Source organism: Nicotiana tabacum, chromosome 7, assembly GCF_000715075.1.
Source record: "Nicotiana tabacum cultivar K326 chromosome 7, ASM71507v2, whole genome shotgun sequence".
Taxonomy (NCBI): domain Eukaryota; kingdom Viridiplantae; phylum Streptophyta; class Magnoliopsida; order Solanales; family Solanaceae; genus Nicotiana; species Nicotiana tabacum.
The window spans coordinates 52,340,151-52,359,776 of NC_134086.1; the positions used below are offsets into that span (position 1 = coordinate 52,340,151).

Here is a 19,626-nt window from a genome sequence, read left to right on the forward strand (position 1 = left end):
TCTTTTTGTTCCTTTTGTGCTTTACAATTCCATTGTGCTTTCCATTTTTCTTCTCCCACCTCCTTCAATTTCGCCCTCATTTCTACAATAATTCTATCGCTTTCTCTTTGTGTTTCCCGTTGGCATAAACACATATTATGAAGAAACTGCAGTTGTTCTCTGTAGCATTCCTGATAACATGGCTCATCAACCCATTCCTGAAAATCACAAATAGGTTCGCCGGAAACCTTGTATAACTGGTTCATACAGCACCAGTAGCGGCGTCCAACTTCACCATCGTCCCAACAATTTTGCATCGAGCATTCTTTTCCACAGTTGCACTTTGGTGCACGAAGAGGTTGAGCCATTTGATGAAATATTTGCTTTTTAGTAAAAAAAAACACTTACTTTTAATGAAATATTTGCTTTTACTAATTTTTGAGCACACAAAATAACTATAATGATGCCGTTATTTATAGGCGAGACAAAATACATAAAACGTAGTATAGTACTACGTTTTATGGAGTTGTCTTGTCGTTCTAAAAAAGATGAAAACCATGTGAAAAAAACTGGTTTATTGCAGAAAAATTTAACATAAAGCATAGTATAGTACTACGTTTTATGGAGTTGTCTTGTCGTTCTGAAAAAGATGAAAACCATGTGAAAAAGGCTGGTTTTAGTTATCCTTTGTGCAGTGATGGTTTTAGTTCTATTGTTTGTTTTTCTGTGTACTGCTATCCTCTGTGCAGTGATGGTTTTAGTTCTAGTATAGTACTACGTTTTGCAATGTTTGTGTTTCTTGTGTACCGTTTAAGTAAAACTGTTGTTCAAATGCAATTAAAATATAAATGTTGTTAAAATATAATTGTTATCATTATATACATAATGCACTATTTACACAAACTAAAAACCTAAGTAAATCCGTGAGTCCCGCAGCCTGTGTGCTTTAGTGCTGCTGCTGGCCTGAGTCGCATCCCCTGTCGACCGGGTACACTATCTGGATCATCATCATCAAGTTGCCTCTTTATGTGAGGATGTGCAGCAGCATCGACACCACAACTGGAAGGATCGGAAGAATAGGTCGTCGGGCCATCAGCAACCTACAAAACAAGTACTAAACTTAGCATGTGACAAAGTATATTTGTATTGTACGTGTTAAGTCAAAAAATATTTTCCCACCGTGGTTTCGTCGGCCTCCTGAATATACGCATCAGTGGTGTCTCATCAAAGCATGTAGTGGCCTCAAAGATGGGCTGGGACGATGCCTTCATAAGAAAGTTAAAAATTAATTAATGGCAGCTCATTAAGGAAAAAAAACAAATTGAAATTTTAAAGTAATACAAACATACCTACACCTGTGATAGATCCGCATCAACCGCCGGGTATGAGGCATAACTCAACCTGCGCCCGCCATCCACGTCCCGGGTGGGCCGATCCTCAGCTGCGGTAGATGGGCATGCAAAGTACTGGTCTACATCCCCGTCAAATGTACACGTGATCGACAATGCTCCTGACGGGGTGACCTGCGATGCTGGCAGAGATAGCTGAAGGTTGTACGAAGGCATGCTGCTGGAAGGCTCATCTTCCCGAGGTATATAACCCAGCTGATCATCTCCAAATGCCACAACTCCAAAGTCCTCATCATGTCCCTCAACAGGTGGGTCGACAGGTGCCTCAACGCCCCCTTGCTGGGGACCACCTCCTCGCCGTCCCCCGCGACCCCGTGGAGCACCCCTACCTTGTGCCCTACCCCTACCTCGTGGGACACCCCTACCCCGATGGTAGTCCTCTGGCGCCGCATACTGAGCCTCGTGGTCCAACCTCACGGCATCTCTCGCCTGAAACAGGGTCCGACGAGCCAACTGTGCCACCCGCCGGCCATAGTTAACGACTGTAGGGATGTCGATATGCTGCTGCATCTCCTGTCCCAACTAGTAGAGGTGATGATGCCCAATAGCCTATGAAATATTTAAAATATTAATTAAATAACGCAATATCACAATTATACGATATTAATAAGCCAAAAAACATACCAGTGCCTCGTGTCTCCCGGCGTATGGACTGTAGCGCTCGCCAAGTTCCCGATAATCAGTCGGTGTGATGGCGGTACCATGATGCATACATATGAATAGTGGTCTCCTAGGTAAATGTAGGTGCTGGCGGAATACGATCAGCTCGGTGCTCCTTTCAAATAAGGACCTGCTGCTCTAGCCATCCCATATATATATCGTCCAGCCTGGCACGGTCATCTCGCTGATAGTGTATAGCCACCCATCCAGGATCCCTCGGTATAGGCTGGGGACGGTGAAACTGGCGAAGCACACGCTCTGTGGCATGATACTCAACCATATCGAAGAAGATCATCGGGACGGAGGTGCTCCAAAGCATTCGATCGACTGAGCAATAAAAGGGCAGCTGAGCTACCAACTCGTCGTTGTATGGCGTCCAGATGAACTGCCAAATAATAACATAAAAGTGAGTATGCGCAACACAACTCAATTTAAACAAGTAAGTGTAGGTACATATCTACATGTCCGTCCACCAGCATATCTAGCACATCCCTGATAACGGGGAGATTATGATGAGCATCGGTCCCTCGGTAGTTCCCACGCCGGAGAATCCACCTAGAAGCTAGAGGGAGAAACGGATAAGCCTCACCAGGCGCAAGTGCTGGTAGAGGTGGCTGCAACGGCATGATCCGCTGCCAGGCCCAAACCTAAGATAAAAGGTTGATGTAAAATTTATGAGTCATTTCGACCATATAGAATTCGGAGAAATGAACAGAGTATTCGAAAATGTTGTCACCTGTAGGAGGGGCAGAAAATCACATATGTCCACCGCTGGGCCCATGCTCGCCCGGCACATGCTCCTATACAGGTATGCGAGAACAGCAGCACCCCAACTGTACTGGGGTAAACCATCCAACTCCTGAAGATGATGGAGAAAGCGCATACTCACTTTACTCCCCGAAGTGTTCGGGAACAAGACACACCCGAAAAGCAGGAGCAGCGCCAACCGCGTGTACCTCTCAATATGGCGATTCTCCGTCTCGCCGGTAATGTCTGGGTGCAAAAACGCCATATCATCTCTGATGGCTGACAAAGCAACGCGACTGCCCCCAGCGTCACCTTGAGGTCTATAACCAGTAAAATGCATCATCATATCCAAAAATTGTGCACGCGTCATGGATCTAATGTACTGGGGCAGTGCTACGGCCTGTCCATCTGCGCGCAGCCCGTACAAAATCTGAACATCCTCCAGCGTGATAGTGGCCCCTCCAGTGGGCAAGTGAAAAGTGTGCGTCTCCGGTCGCCACCGCTCTACCAAGGCCGTGATGAGAGACCAATCAAGCTGCATCCGTCCAAGCTCAAAAATCGTATAGAAGCCCGTAGCCTGTAGGCGCGCGACTACGCGGGCATGGAAAGGATGCTCCCCGATGAACTCCCATAAATCGTCAGGTCTCCTGGGGCGGAGAGGCTGCATCGATAGCTGTCCCTCCCATACAAATGAGGACCTATGGTCGCCCTGCAACACTAGTAGCTGATCCTCGGCAGGTCCGGGATGCGCAGGCGGAGGAAAGTCCATGTCGTCTACTATAATTTAAACAAAATTAATTGTGTGTGTTAGCTTAATAAATTAAATAATTAATTATGTTTAAAATTGGACTGAATAATTATGTATGGGTTCCAGGCTCGATATTTGAGGCCCGGTAGCACCGAGTTATCCTTAATTATTATGCGTGTTAATTTCAACATTTTTAGAATTGTGCCTGCTAGCTTAATAAATTAAATAATTAATTATGTTTAAAATTGGACTGATTAATTATGTATGGGTTCCAGGCTCGATATTTGAGGCCCGGTAGCACCGAGTTATCCTTAATTATTATTCGTGTCAATTTTAATATTTTTAGAATTGTGTGTGCTAGCTTAATAAATTAAATAATTAATTATATTTACAATTGGACTGAATTATTATGTATGGGTTCCAGGCTCATTTTTTGAGGCCCGGTAGCACCGAGTTATCCTTAATTATTATTCGTGTCAATTTTAATATTTTTACAATTGTGTGTGCTAGCTTAATAAATTAAATAATTAATTATGTTTACAATTGGACTGAATAATTATGTATGGGTTCCAGACTCATTTTTTGAGGCCCGGTAGCACCGAGTTATCCTTAATTATTATTCGTGTCAATTTTAACATTTTTACAATTGTGTGTGCTAGCTTAATAAATTAAATAATTAATTATGTTTACAATTGGACTGAATAATTATGTATGGGTTCCATGCTCGATTTTTGAGGCCCGGTAGCACCGAGTTATTCTTAATTATTATGTGTGTCAATTTTAACATTTTTAGAATTGTGTGTGCTAGCTTAATAAATTAAATAATTAATTATTTTTAAAATTGGACTGAATAATTATGTATGGGTCCAGGCTCGATATTTGAGTTAATTTTACAACATATAGAAATTTGTTACTTTTGTAAGTTTATTGTTATAATTAAATAATTAATTTTGTAAAGTGTAATTGGATAGAGTTTGCAGTTACTACATACTTAAACTACATAGACTCTACGCTAAAAGGCTCTACATTTTACTACGCTAAAAGGCTCTATATTTTACAACACTAACAGACTCTATATTTTACTACACTAAAAGGCTCTATATTTTACTACGCTAAAAGGCTATTTATTTTACTACGCTAAAAGGTCACTATTACATATAAAAACAACTAACATAAAATACAAATATGAACAACAAACAAAATAAATAATATTAATTTTTTAACAATACAAATAATTTATCAAATTTTAACAATTTTTTGTACCAAAGCTAATAAATCAATCCGGATATAAATAAGATACAAATTTAAACACAAACATAACACAAATTAACATGGAAACACATTAAACAATACAAATATGCATGTACTATACGAGTTTCGACATAAACAAAATTGAAATACCTCGATTTAAGTTTTTAAAATTTGATTGAAATCGAATTTTTGCACCCGAAAGAAGGAATCCAAAGCTTGTCTTGTATGTGGGACCTACACTCCTTGCTCTTTAGGTGACGGGTGGGGCCCGTGTCTATCAAGGCGTGAAGGGGCTTGCCGTTCACTTTCAATTCGACGAACATTAGGGTCCTCGCTTGTTTAGGAGGTCCTTCGTCCATCTTTTCTTTCCCTTTCCTGGTGATCGGGACTGATGTTTTCTTAGGAGGAGATGCACTGGTCCCCGCTAAGGCATGAGGGATAGAGCCAACAATTGCATTGAAGGCGCCTACCTGGTCGTCGTCTGATGAGTCTGATGTGTCTAACTCACCCTCGACCGTCTGATGAGCATTGACCTTGATGTTTGGGCATTCATTGTTCCAATGTGCCCCGCCGCAATGACGGCATTCTGAGGGAGGCTTTCTCCCCTGATTGTTGTTGATGGATGCAGCACTGTTGCTGTTGGAGGGAGGAGTCTTAGTTTTTGATGCACTCCGATCTCCACTGCGAATTACTTTAACGGCAAAATTTCCGTTAAAGTAATTCGCAGTATAATACTGCGTTTTACTCATTTATGTATTTTTTTTTTAAAGTAGTACAAAAGTGTTTTTTGTTCCAAAAAAATGATTAAAAAGGTTTCGCACTCACATAGGCCTAAAAAGTGAAATTAGACCAGCAAGCAGAAATGAGACAAGAAGGTAACAGGTAGCCCTTTGCATACTCATGCAACTTTTACAATTATATGACAGGACATGCTGTGAGGTCTATTGTTTTGAATACTTTGGCTCAGTGATGTCAAAGTTTAAAAGTACACCCATAAGCCGGGCCTCAGAAATGTACGTCGAACCCTCAGATAATTGCAACAACCAAAATATCTAATACAGATATCTGAACTTTGACACAGAGAAGTACCAATCATCATTTACCAAGTCATTTGCAGAACAGCATCTATTAGTAAAAACTAGACAGTGATGGCCTGTGCCAGCACAGGCCTAATAATATAAACTCTGGAACTTTTATTTTTGAATAAATCTCTTTTAACATAAAATTGCATATAATAAGAATTGATGCAAGTAAATAACTATCAAATTGGATAAATAGGACATTGCATATTAACTATTGGACGTTATTTATTTACATACATAGAGGAACAAAAATATCCCTTCTTGAATGTTGCCTTGCAAGGTGACATATTCTTTAAATTCATGGATAATATTTACATATTGACTAAAAGTGATACATTTACAATGTTGTAATTAGTCTTCTTCGCAGTCCTTAATATATATAATGGCACCTATAGAAGCAGAAAGCGATGATCAGATGTCAATATTCAATATAAGGGGACTAATTTATTTCCCAGGTAAATGAAAAAAGAAAGCAGAAGAAAAGGAAAAAAAGGGACTATCATTGATTTAGAAAACCATTCAAAAGAGTTTGAGGTATGTGCAACGTAACCCACTACCTCAAAAGGAGAAGAATGAACGAACATATAAATAGAACAAAGGGTGCAAGGATACATAAGTGCCCTCTAACATTTTATTTTTTTCTTGAGAAGAGAAGTGCCCTCTAACATTAACAAAAGAAAAATAAACATGATGGATCTTGAAGGAGGACGGTACACTTCAATTTTTTCTTACTTGTAATTCGTGATAAAAATCATAAAGTGGTTCATTTATAAACACGTGTTTATTTAAAAAGTCATATATATGAATAAAAATTAGTCTTGAATTATAATAATAATAATAATAAAAGAATAATGAGACAGAAAATTATTTTCGCGTGAATTTAGAAGGTATTTTGGCTCAGATGGAGTCAGCAAATGGATAGTTTTTTAAATTTGGAATGGACAGTTTTTTTAATTTTAAAATTGAAGAACCTGTAGCAACTAAGGGCAAATATACCAAAAAGCACCTAAACCAAGAAGATTAATTTTAACCATAGCATGCTAGTACAGTGGGACGAGTCACACCATAAGTACTATCAAATATGAAAGTTGCTATTTTAAAGTGCAGCATTTTTCATGAAAAGTTCAAAAAAAGCTCAGCAAGACAATTCAGCAAATTACTTTTGCTCAAGGCAACAATAGCATTGGCAGTTGCTTAAAGTGTGATTGGAACCTTTAAAAATACTGAACATTGTACTTACAAGTTCCTGCTAACTATCCATACACTTATTTGCTTAGGTTCTTCATTAAAAAGGTCAACAAAATATCGTGCCCAGAAATATTATAATCACTAAAAGATGGAGCATTTTATAATACATAGTAGAAGGTTGTGTTAGAAAATAAAATCAAATGAAGCATTATAACTTTATCAATACAAAATGTCCGTGTAGCTCAATTTCTAACATGTGGAAGGTCCCTATCTGCCGTATATTATATGCACATTCTACTACAACATCAAAGCAATTTAGCCCAACTTTGAAGTTAAAATTTCTAAACTAACATGCTACCACTGTACTCACTTTGAGCTTATAAAACTCTTAACAAGTTAAGGAAATAATAGAGGAAAAAGTTTGTTCATGCTTTGCTTAAACTAAAATATAGGAAGGGAAAAAATCGTAATAGAAGTAATAACTATTAATTTTAAGAAGTTCTATCATACTTTTTTAAACCACAACATGAGAAAAAGAAAATCACAAGTTCGAAATCAGAACTCTTATTATATCAACTCAAATAATTCTATATACAGTCATAATTAGCTTAAATGACCACAACCTTTCATGGCTTAAAGGTAAAAGAGAGTGAACAAAAAGATTAAAGTTTGAGGAATCATCTTTTTTATTTTTTCCTTCTTAGTTTTGTTCTCTCAATCACTAAATAAATCACTAATTCTCAAAAGAACTAAAGTTTTCTTTATTATTCAGATTCAGAATTCCAAAACATAGAAAGTTAGCTTTTATAATCTTCCTTCTAATATTTTTTCTTTCCTCTTTGACTTCAAAAATGGTAGCAAGCATTAGTAAGTACTGAGACAGAAAAGATAACTTTGGCTAACTTAGTACACTAATCCAGCCTTACCTATTTATCAAAATCACAATTTTAAGTCGTCCCCTGATTTAAAAAACTCGGTAAATTGAAATTTAGCATGGTAGAAAAATCTCCAGTATTTATAAGTAAATTTTGACTGCTATAGAATGACACATTTGAAGTCCAAAAGGCAAGCATTCTTTAAAGATCAATGGGTTTTAAACATTTTAATTTTATTTAACACTACTCTCAGCGCACATTACTTTTATAACTCGGTATTTTGCAAAAACTAATTGCATTGCAAATAATTCACAGTAAATTACTTATGGTGTCGATATCTTGCTACTAACTCTTTATGGCTAATGCTATATGAAGTTAGCCAATTGTGACCCATAAAATCTCTTAGAGAACATGCTATGACTCATAAACTTGCTTTACTTAACGAGCTTCTCATTGCTTTGGTTACAAAATTTTCTTGGTGCATGACTTCGTACTTCTTTTTTTTTTCTCTTAGCAAGTACATCTCGAGGTACTTCTTTATTGATTTTCCCATTGGTAGCTTATCATCTTTGTCATGTATATCCATGAAAAATTCGACCTAGATAGTAAGCTGAAGTAGTTGAGAGCTGCAGGAGTTTGTTAACATTCCCAAAGAGTAATTTTCTAGCATTGTTATACGCTATACAATATAAAAGAGTTTTAGGGATGGATTTACAAACAAAAAAAAAATTAAGTACCGGTTGAATGACTTGATGCGAGAGCAGCATGAGGAGATGTCACTTTCAGGAGGCTCCATTGGGATTCTTACCTGTTTGATGAAATTCTTGCTTTCAAACAAAGACATTAGATGATATCTAACAAACAATAAAGTATTGATTCCTCTAAAGATTGTAAAAGAAAGTCATAAAAATTTAGCAAATCAGACATGATTGTATATAGTTAACTCAAGGAGCTTCTTCGAGAACAAAGAGGACCAAGAATATCTTTGAAGTATCTGAAAGTCTTTATACTGGATTCAAATTTTCAGTTTCCACTTTAAATTGATTCGTGAAGATCAGTTTCTTTCATTCGTGAATAAGAAATGAAAGGCTAAAAGCCAAATAATTGCAACCAAAATTCCTCAAGTCTCTCTCTATAATTATATCTCACATCCTCTGGCTGATAAAATTACAGGCGCTAAAAGTGTCAGACATTCCTTGATAATTTCCTATTTTCTCTCTTACCTTCAGAGGATGGAAAAGGCCAGGGATGCATAAAAAATTAAATGTGGTCGTTGGCTGAACCAGTATTATACCAACATATAGAAATAATAGTAAAAAGCAATTAGCAGCACATACCTTTACTGCACACCAAATGACTCGAACAGCAAAGCAAAGAGGCTAAAGCTTTCTTCCCGATTATCTAGAGAGACATGTCCATTGAGCAATCAATCTTGGTCCTTTCTGACTTTTTCCGCTGCACAATGTTTCTCACAAATTGAACAACACTCCAACTTACTCTATAGCAGCAAAAACAAACCTACAAAATCAACTAAGCTAAAATCAAAGTAAGTAAAACTTAGATTGAGCACAGAGAGAAGAAATCTCATATCTACGATGAAAGAGAGAGGAGCAAACTTAGGAAGGCGATAAGAATGAGGAGACTGTGCGGTGGGTGCAGGAGTAGAAGCCACGTAGGTATTCTTCATATGCGAACTAAAAATCAGCTTCTTTATAATAAAAATTTTCAAATTAAAAACGACAGAGCTTCTGAAGATGAAAAGCTTTGATCAACCACCTACTTCAAATCAATGCTAACATGTGTCTAAATGCGATATAGGATCAGTAAATTACTAAAGATCCATTAAAACATTGAAACAAATTATCAACTTTCTCATACTATCAGTAGATACAACCATTGATGGCAACGCCATAATATTGTCGTCCTACACCCCCTCCCACAATAATGAAAATGCGAATTTATGTTGTCAAATTTTCAGCTATAACCTACAGCAGTACATAAATCAAATAAATAACTTTGTGTGTTGCTAGTCAGATTCGATAAATGATTTTAAAAGATTGACTCGTCAAGAAGTTGGGACTCTATAGAATACTTAGAGCCCAATTGACTATACTTTCCGCTTAATGATTTCTGACATGAATTTGAACTACTTCAGGGGTAGAATTTGAATTAATGATAGCCTTTGAATTTAGCAGTCCTTATATATCGTATTAACAATCAAAAAAATGTCGAAGAAAAAATCTCTATTTGATAAGCCTTCTTCCTAAACCTATGAATTTAATAGGACCACCCCCAAGAACAAAAGACCCGGAGACAGAGTTAAAACTTATAGCAGCAATGAGCGGGAGCAAAATCTAAGTACAAAAGAGAAAAAATTTATCACATCGTTGAAGTTTTATATCTGTTGAAATAAAGGCAGCAAATGCTTACAGGCTACAGCAAACAGTAATCCTCCTTTCAAAATCCTATGCAGAACGAAGACCAAGAATGAGAAATTGATGATAGGGGTAGGGTTACCGCATAAAAAGAAAAATAAACAGGAATCAAACTGAAGAAGACTACCTGAGTTAAAACCTAATAATTGAAGCCTTTCTGCAGATGGTGCAAAAACTTGAATCTCGTTCCTGTTATTCAGACACAGATAAACAAAATCAGTAATAGTTTACCGTGAGAGAGCCATGAAAGAGCAGAAGAGGGGAGATGAAATTGAAGAAAGGAACATTAGAAGAGAACTAAAGAAGATAAAGAACTCCAGACTAAGCAATGTGAGGTTTTACCCAAAATTTTCTTCTTCTTAATTAGGCTTATCAACCAGATCAGTGTCAGTATCGGACTGAGATAGAGAAGCATTTAGGCTTTACAAAAGAGAAGATCAACAATGGGAAATTGTTGCAAGTGGATGAAGCTTCTAATGGGGGGGAAAGAGAGATAAAGCGAGATACAATGAAGTTTGAGGTTGAAGATGAATGGATTCTACAGCCATTGGATAGCAAAACTAAAAAGGACGGGGAAAACCCAAAAAGAAAAGAATTAAGAAAAAAGAAGAAGATATGTGCAGAATTAGTTGAAGAAGAAACATACATGCAGCAAGAACACAAATAGATTTGGAGAGCAAGAACACAAATAGGAAGAAGACGGTGGAAACAAAAGGTGTACTCTCTAAATTGTAAGTACCAAAAAAAATATAGGAAAAAGTTAAGTTGTCAAACAGCTGTAATGATATCAAATACACGTAAAGGTATTGGAAAAAGTGAAGTTGTCAGACAGCTATAATGAAATCAAATACATGTAGGGAAATATTTCAGCGACACGTATATAAGGAGATATTTGAAAAGACTAAAATGCCCTCAAATAAAAGTTACTAATGACCTTAAGCAGCCATGTCGAAAAACTTGTTCTTCTATAATATAGAAAAGACGTACAACAACTTCACATGAACTACAGAGGGCACAGAAAACCAACAGAGTGTCTCTGTGACTTGAAATTTTCAACTTAATCATATTTGCTAAAAGGCCTTTTTTAAGAAAAGAACTAATGGGAGAACTTAAAATTGAAGTTCTTAAGAAAAGTATCTAGAATCTAAACTTAGAAATATAAATTAGTGAACTTTATAAATGAATAAGTGCATTACAACGACAACAACAGATCCAGCCTAATCCCACAAGTGGGGTCTGCGGAGGGCAGTGTGTATGCAAACCTTACCCCTACCTGATAAAAATAATTGCATTGAATTTGCAAAAGAATAAACTACATCACCAATCTAATTTAAAAAAAATTCTGCCTCCAGTCAACGTTCCTTATCGCCAGCTCCCCACTTCTGAGTTCCATAGGCTGCCAGCTGCAGTTTTTCCCATCAAATTTGTAGGCTTTTACTTCTTTTAATTGACTATGCAAATGCTTGCTTCCATGACAAGTAGAATGACCCAAATTCTTTATATACATTAATAGATTGAAGTCGATTAGTGGGATTTTACTGGGTATGTTGTTGTTGACATTAATCTATTGAAGAAACATGTAATCATTTCGACAGTTGAGAATAGGTTGAGTCTCCTAGGATGACAACTCCATAGCAAAGCATCCACAAACATCGGGCACTCCCCAGCCGACTCTATATCTACATCTAAAACATTCGTAATAGTAAAAATGAAGGGATACTTGAGACCAAGGGATCGAGTTAGATAGAAATTTCCTCAACTTGCAAAACCACACAGCATTTAAATAGTAGTCGTAGCAATCCAGAAGGAGTTTTGAGTGCTTCAATTGGCTTGACTCTTTTGCGATTTTCATTTCAGGAAGTTGATATATATTATATACTAGTGATTCCAATTTTGGAGCATCAATCTCCCACATGCCCCCATGAGAAATAATCATCAAGTCCTTTAGTGATTCACTCCCGCGAATGTTAAACCTTTCCAACCCTACTATAGAAACGTGAACCAGTTTCAAACTCTCAAGGAACTGAGAACTAGAGATAAGGCGCTCGAGAAATCCATCAGATTTCCTGACATATGATACCTTTTAAAGACTTGAGATACTGACATTCAACAATATCCGACATAAGAGAATATTCTGAAATACTAGAATAAAACAAGTGTTCAAGAGTTGGTGCTTGAATTTTAAAACACTGGTTTCTCTTTTTCCTAAGAGAAACTGACTTGATGTTTTGAAGATTCAGCAGCTCAATCCTTTCCAACCCAAAACAATACTCAATGATGAAATCAACAATCAAGGGACATTTACTAAGTAGAGTCTGAAGCATGTTTTCGTCTAAATGGACAACAAGTAAAGAAAGCTTTCTCAAAGAATTGCAATTCGTCGCACCATTAGATAATGAAACACCCACCTGATCACAACCCCCTAAGAACCAATTGTCATAAAGATTTTGCCACCAAGATTGTGAAAATAAGCAAGGGATATGATGAAAAAGTATCTCTATACACCAGATGTCCTACACAATTGCAAGCCACTTATCAATCAGCGGAAAACCTTCACGAGAATCAGAGTATGAAAAGTTCCAAATTTCAAACTTGTCACATGGATATTTCTCTCTCTATATATATATATCACTCCAGGATTGTATCCACTATTTTCATGTGACTGCCAAAATAAACGAATTACAAGTTGCGAAGAGTGGAACAGGCTTGCAGTAATGTTTTGGAGAGAATACTCATCAACTTTTATGGCTCTTGCCCTCCCCATGGTTTATGATTCAATTTCTCCAACAAAACCCGTGTCGGGATTTAGTGATAAGTCAGTCACAATCAAAAAAGAAGGGAAAGTTAATGTAATACTTGAGAAAATGACAAAAACTCCCGCAACTGAAAATACCATATATTCCATTATAATTAGCCGCAGCAGTAACTTCAAGAGATGCTTTACCTATGAAAATGTGATTATTCCTTTCCCACCACAAATTCGAGTTTAAATCGCATTAAGTTACTAAAAGACACCGCTTGTATCTTCCTGAGCACGTCATTTCACCTATATCCTCTCCTCTAGAAGTCATTCCATCTTTTTTTTTTTTTTTTTTTTTTGCAGCTTCCTCTATCTCTAGTCACTCTACTCTATACTCTATAGTTGTGAATATTTATATCCTGCAATATTTCAAATACATAGTTTCGCAAATGGCATACAAAATCTCACATAGTATAAAACATAAGCCATCTAAGAAGATGACATCTTTATAACAGGGAGAAGCAGGACCAGGTTCGACAAATATTTTGGAGAACATAACACACCCTAAAACCCATATGAGCTGTGCTCACTTGACAGGAGCAAATATTCAATATGTTAAAAGTTGGAAAAATGTCAGCATCGTGTACTTTTGTTTCTCCTTTTTCCTTTTTTCGTTTTTCATTTCTACATTTTGCCAAATTAATTTCAATTCCAACAACTTGAGCTACCTATGAGTAGTGAATAAAGGAGCATGAAATTACTCAACTTTGTTTATGAGCAATTCATATCCAGTGAAGAACAATTAGCAGATAACGGAAGTTTTGTTCGTGTCCTGCATCTTTTCCCTGTTTAAATACTTTTAGGGAGGGGAAAGAGGGAGATAGAAAGCAAGAGGTACCTGTATATGTCCTCGTCTGCACCAACGATGATCATATTCAACTCAGTTTATCAAAGGAAACACCTCCCCCAAAGTAAGATAAAGTAAAACAAATTATTATTCAAATGCAGAAAGAATTCTGATACTTCATTTAATATACTAAAATAAAGACTAAATATGACCAAAGATCTCAGATACGTAATTTCAAAGATAAAATTATTGGCAGAAGCCAAGCAGTAATTACTTTAACTTCATAATTGCTCTATGCATGAGACAGGTAGGCCTTTTCGCAATTTATAAATGCACTGCTAGAATGCGGTTTTTGTTCGGTGTATCCTTGTTTTTGCAACCTCAGTTACCTCATATGAGCTTTCTACCTCAGCCTACGAAAATTTCATCATGCCACTGCTTTGTGTGTCACCAAAGATGAAAAATTCTACTGGTTTATACAAATCTTTCATGGAATTAATGCACAACACCTAAAATATTTATTACCTCTTACCTTGATACATAGAATATGAATATCTTTCATGGCAGTAATGCATAACACTTTAGATATCTATCACTTCTTTTAAGAGTATAGATGGCTTCTTACTAGTTAATTTCCCTAAAATTCAGTAAAAAATGGTGGTCAGTAATGTTTTACTTTCAGAATTCTGATAAGGAATAATGTATTTTCCTTGCATAGAACTACGCTTAAACATATTGCTGAACAAATTATAACCAATTAGAACGCCATAAGGTAAAACAGATTATGTCTATAAAGAAAAAATAATGGCTATGACAAATATAGTTGGTAGTTATATCCTTTCATGTACCTATGAGCTCATTCAGCACTAATATTTAATGCCAGGAAATACACGAGTAGGACAATTCGACAGTACACAACTTTCTGCACTCATAGAAGAGGGCAATATAAGAAGGAAATTATCTAGCAGCCTTAGCGTGTTTACTCTGAAAAACTCTAGATTCAACAAAGCACAATCCTTAGATGATTTTCTAACTCCGTCATCTGTAGATTTACATTAAGAAAATAAAAAATAAAAAGCATAGTAGAAGTGTAGAACAAATATAAGCAAACAAATGAATAATCCCAATTAACTGCCAACTGGGATAACTCTATTTCAATTCTATAAGAATAGCTGGCTTTTCTTTCTTATTTACATGACATCAGAATAGCGGCAGTCCAAATGATAGATGGTAGAATCAAGTTGAATATGTGGGTATTTGAAAATCATCCGATTCGATTGTCAAATCTACTGCACATCACTATAAAACTCCTATCAGCAATTTCATTATTCTTTTTCCACACAGTTATGGACAAATCCATCAAACTAAAGGTTGGATTTAACCAGCAAAGACCCAGATCCAAATTAAGTAACAAAAGCTATTCCACTTTAGAGAACTTTCACAAGAAAGCTACAACAAACACTCGTCAACCCAACTGAACATGATAAACAAAAATAATACAGACGGGTTGAGCTCACCGGAAACCAGAACAAAGAGCCATAATCTCCATCATTGATTGCCAATGCAGCCCATTTAACAGACACATCAGCAGTAATGGGCAATGGAAATGAGAATGGAGCCAGTCAGCAGGCAACAGAAGAGGACGTTCGAGGAAGAGCTCAAGTTGAAGGGCTCTATTCTCATCTCCACTTCCTTCTTATCTCTATCATTTTGCCTATTCCTCTTCCTTTTGGTTGCTACCTGCACTTGATTCTCGCTAAATCCAAATGATTGCAGAGACGAAGAAAACAGAGATGACGGTGAAGGGGAAAGATCCAGAAGGAGCATGAGAAGATGATAAGACTGGCGAACATGGAAAAATTAGTAGCTGGTTGAAAGACACGTCAAAGCAATTATCGAAAGACTAAAATGTCTTCAACTATGATTTTATTGCCATGAAGCAGCCAGGTCGATACCCATGGCTCTTCTATGTAATAGAAAAATATAGAAAAGTAGGCAGCATTATCAGTAAGATACAATTTATTATGCCTTTTGGAATCATGTACATGTAGAACAAAAGCTGAGTTCTATCAGAGGAAGCTCATTAGGAGCATTCATCATAAAATTTATTGTAAGTGGTAAAAGAAGTACAGCACGGGATGTGTGGTAGGCGCACCTCACGAATTTGAACCGTATCAATAACGGAAGATTGGTGGTATTTAAGTGGGAGGAGGGTAGGGGCAGATCGGCACTGCCTCCAGTTTCGAACATGTTTACTGACCGGGGCTAGGCCAGCTAACCCCGGGAATTTCTCAACCAAAAAAAAAAAGAAATTGAAGAAGAAGCTTCAGCCAACGTCACATATCAATAAAACTAACAAATTACAACATAAAGTTATAGTATAAAGTATGGAAATTGCATGATCAAGGTGTATAAAGCAAAAAATCATCTCTTCCCATTTGTCCTTAGACAAGATAAAGGTGCTACAATCTGTAATACATCAACCACCTTGAATTGCACAGATAATATTTCCCATTTGCATCTCAATGTGGTGGGAGTTATCTTTGCAAAGTTTATTTACTAGAGAACGGAAAATACTTTCTCTAACAGCATAACCTAACCTAAGCATGTAATCTAAAATGAATAAAGAGTTATCCAACTTATCTGCTTGAGAAAGATGATAAATCAGTTTCTCAAAAGTTTTTCTCCTTGGTCTGAGCCTACCCTTCAGCATACTGCTCAGCCAATCTACCCCCTCTGTTACATATCCTTGCTTGATCAATCCGAGTATAATAGAATCCTGAGACGATGTTGCAGGTTTAACACCTCTATAGTGCATATCATTCCACAATGATTTCGCTTCCTCAACATGGCCGACCTCACAAAGTTTCTCAATTAACACTGTATAAGAAGCGGGTGATGGTTGCAACCCCTGCTTTAGAAGTTCATATAAAAATTGAAGCCCTTCAGCTATCTTCTCATTCTTGCAGAAACCCTGAATTAGAGAATTGTATGTGATCACATCATGGAGAAGACCTTTCTCAGCCATTTCAGCGAACAAGTTCTGAGCTTCTTCTACTCTTCCATAAAGACACAGCCCATAAATCATGGTGTTATATGTCACTGTGGTCTCTCCATATCCTTTATCACGCATTTGCTTATAAAGACTTTCAGCTTCACTTAGATGGTTAGTTGTTAAATACCCATGGATCAGTGTGTTATATGTATACTCATTAGGATTGAATCCCTTTTGAATCATCTCAAACCATAATTTCCGGGCGTCTCCAAGCAATTTCATTTTACAGAGACCATTAATCATTGTTGTATACATAACGATATCAGGAGCATAGCCTCTATTCTTTAGATCATTAAATATCCGAAAAGCTTCACGCCTCTTTCTCGTTTCACATAGTCCCTGAATAACTTGTTGATAAGTGAATATATCGGGAGAACAATTAGTTGCAATCATTGCGTGGAGAAGAGCTGACAGTCTAAAGTAATCTCCGCTCTTGCATGATTCATAAATCAGTTTATTAAAAGCAACATTACTAGGGGCATGCCCAGATTCCAAGACCTGTCGAAGAAGTTGATGACCTTTTGGAACATTGTTCTCCATACAAAAAGCTTGAATCAAGTACCCAATCGTATCAACATCTGCTACAACACCGAGATCTGTCATATCCTCATACAATTTCCAGACAATGTCAGTTCTTCCAGCTCGAATACAATCTGAAAGGGCTGAATTCCAAATTTTCAATGACGGGCAGTGGCCAACACATCTCAATTCAGTAAACACATCGAGGGCGTCCTCAATCAATTCATTTGCACAAAGACACTCAATGTAGGCCTCCAAACAACTAGGTTGAAGTACAAAGTTCATACTTTGTCGAAGACATTTAGCAGCACTGGCAGCCTTAGCTTGTACAAGCCCACTAAATATTACTTCGTCCGAGAACTGATCCCTTGAAAATTCATTTTGAGAACTAAGCCAATAATAAAACCGAAGTGACAACAGAGCATTCTTTTGTGCCTTCACAACCTCCGTATAGAATCTTGGATCAGTAAAATTAACAGTGGGAAAATCGGATAACAATGTTTGTTCCCATCTTGGCCGTGTCCGGATGACTTTGCACACATCTTTAGCTATCTCAACAAAGCTCTGTTGCGCACTTTGATGATTCTCTGAACTTGATTGATCTGGGTTTTGCGCAGCAACTTCACCTTCAATCCCGCTATTAGTTCCAGCAATACTAAGGTTACGGATTGGGGAATTGCGGGTGCACAAGCTTGTGATAAAAAATGGAGGTCTGGCCATTCAAATCTGCAGATTGTTTAATAAAATTCAAATGAGTATCCAGAAATAATCAAATATTCAGCTAAAATACATGATTTTACATGTAATGCCTCTTCGTATGCACATTTAACCACATACGAATAGCAACATGAGATATAAATGCAAGAAAGAACTTCAAACCAGAAAATTCTTCAAAAAAATTCAAAAGGATACCCAGATATTCCAGCAAAATTTCAGTTAAATACATGAATTTACAAACCTCTTCATAAACACAATTAAACATATATGAATCGCAACATGAGATATAAATGCATCAAAGAATTTAAAAATCCGCAGTCTCAAAAATGCCAACAAAACCTCATCTTGAACACATGAATTTCACATAAAAGGCCTCTTCATATACACATTTATGCATATACGAATAGCACTATGAGATATAAAATGTACAGAAGATCACACTTTTAATGAAAATTTTACCAAGGCAGTCTTCAACAAATTCAAACGGGCATCCAAATAAAATTTCCAGCAAAAAATTAGCTTGAATACATAAGAGGCCTCTTTAATATACATATTAGTGCATATATGAAGAAAAAAAAACAATATGAGATATAAATGCAAAAAAAGATTACACTTTTACTTACAAAAATTACCCTTTTAGCTTTAGAAGAATTGAAAGTTAGCGTCCTGATCCTTCAAGACCCATTTTGAAATTCTTTATAACTCTGTATTGGAACCAAAGTATAGCCAAGGCAGTAGAATCCCGAGATGACGACTGCTATAGAGTAAATTTGAAAGAAAAATGCTTTAGGGAATCGAGAAAATAGCAAAACTGCGAGAAATCTTCTTGATTGGTGAGAATGGAAGGCGGGTTTGTGAAGCTACAAATGAAATCTGAGGAATAGAGGAAGAAGACGAGGACGACTATGATCTATTGGGCCTTTTCTTTTCTCTTGTTATCATTGGGCCTTGCAGAATCTTTTAGTAAAAATTGCACAGCTTCCTGTTTGATCGCCCCCATTTAACCTATACCCAAATTTTTAAAAGTTTTAATTTGTATTCACTTTTTAAACAACTATAGACTCGTTTCTCCTCCTCATTGTCTTCCTTCGTTTTCTTCTTCTTCTTTTCTTCTTTTCTATGATTGCCATAAGTATATTTATCAGATTATTTAAAAATAAATTATAAATAATTACGTAAGTTAGTAGACAATAATTTATGAATATTTCCATGTAATTCTGTTCTTTTCACGTTTATTGTTTTCAAAATTTATGATTTAGATACTATTGGCAATCTGATTATTTTATAGTAGTAATACATTATGAAAGAATAAGGTGATTATTTATCTAGTATGTTAGAAAACTTTTTCCAAAACTTCAGCTTATAATTTATATA

At 36.5% G+C, this 19,626-nt stretch overlaps 1 protein-coding gene and 1 long non-coding RNA gene across 26 annotated transcripts; both read right to left on the reverse strand.

The window, feature by feature from the left end:
• Nucleotides 1-856: 856 nt before the first annotated feature.
• On the reverse strand, nt 857-3,627 carry LOC142182538 (uncharacterized). The gene is made up of 4 exons (XR_012711342.1): nt 2,013-3,627; nt 1,329-1,937; nt 1,159-1,244; nt 857-1,079 (listed from the first exon to the last, which is right to left on the reverse strand). It is a non-coding gene; the product is annotated as an uncharacterized LOC142182538 (long non-coding RNA).
• A 2,433-nt stretch (nt 3,628-6,060) lies between these two features.
• On the reverse strand, nt 6,061-19,158 carry LOC107802034 (uncharacterized). 25 transcript variants are annotated; one of them, XR_012711632.1, is made up of 7 exons: nt 18,885-19,158; nt 10,717-18,261; nt 10,502-10,563; nt 10,370-10,404; nt 9,277-9,394; nt 8,677-8,747; nt 6,061-6,265 (listed from the first exon to the last, which is right to left on the reverse strand). XR_012711632.1 is itself a non-coding variant. In XM_016625475.2 (2 exons), exon 2 carries the CDS (start codon nt 18,253-18,255, stop codon nt 16,441-16,443), a length of 1,815 nt encoding a protein of 604 aa, XP_016480961.1. In that variant the 5' UTR covers nt 18,256-18,261; nt 18,876-19,158; the 3' UTR covers nt 16,374-16,440. The 25 variants fall into 25 exon arrangements, 1 of the variants encoding a protein (XP_016480961.1); XR_012711633.1 differs by having other exon boundaries at nt 8,677-8,762; XR_012711639.1 differs by having other exon boundaries at nt 8,677-8,766.
• Nucleotides 19,159-19,626: the final 468 nt, after the last annotated feature.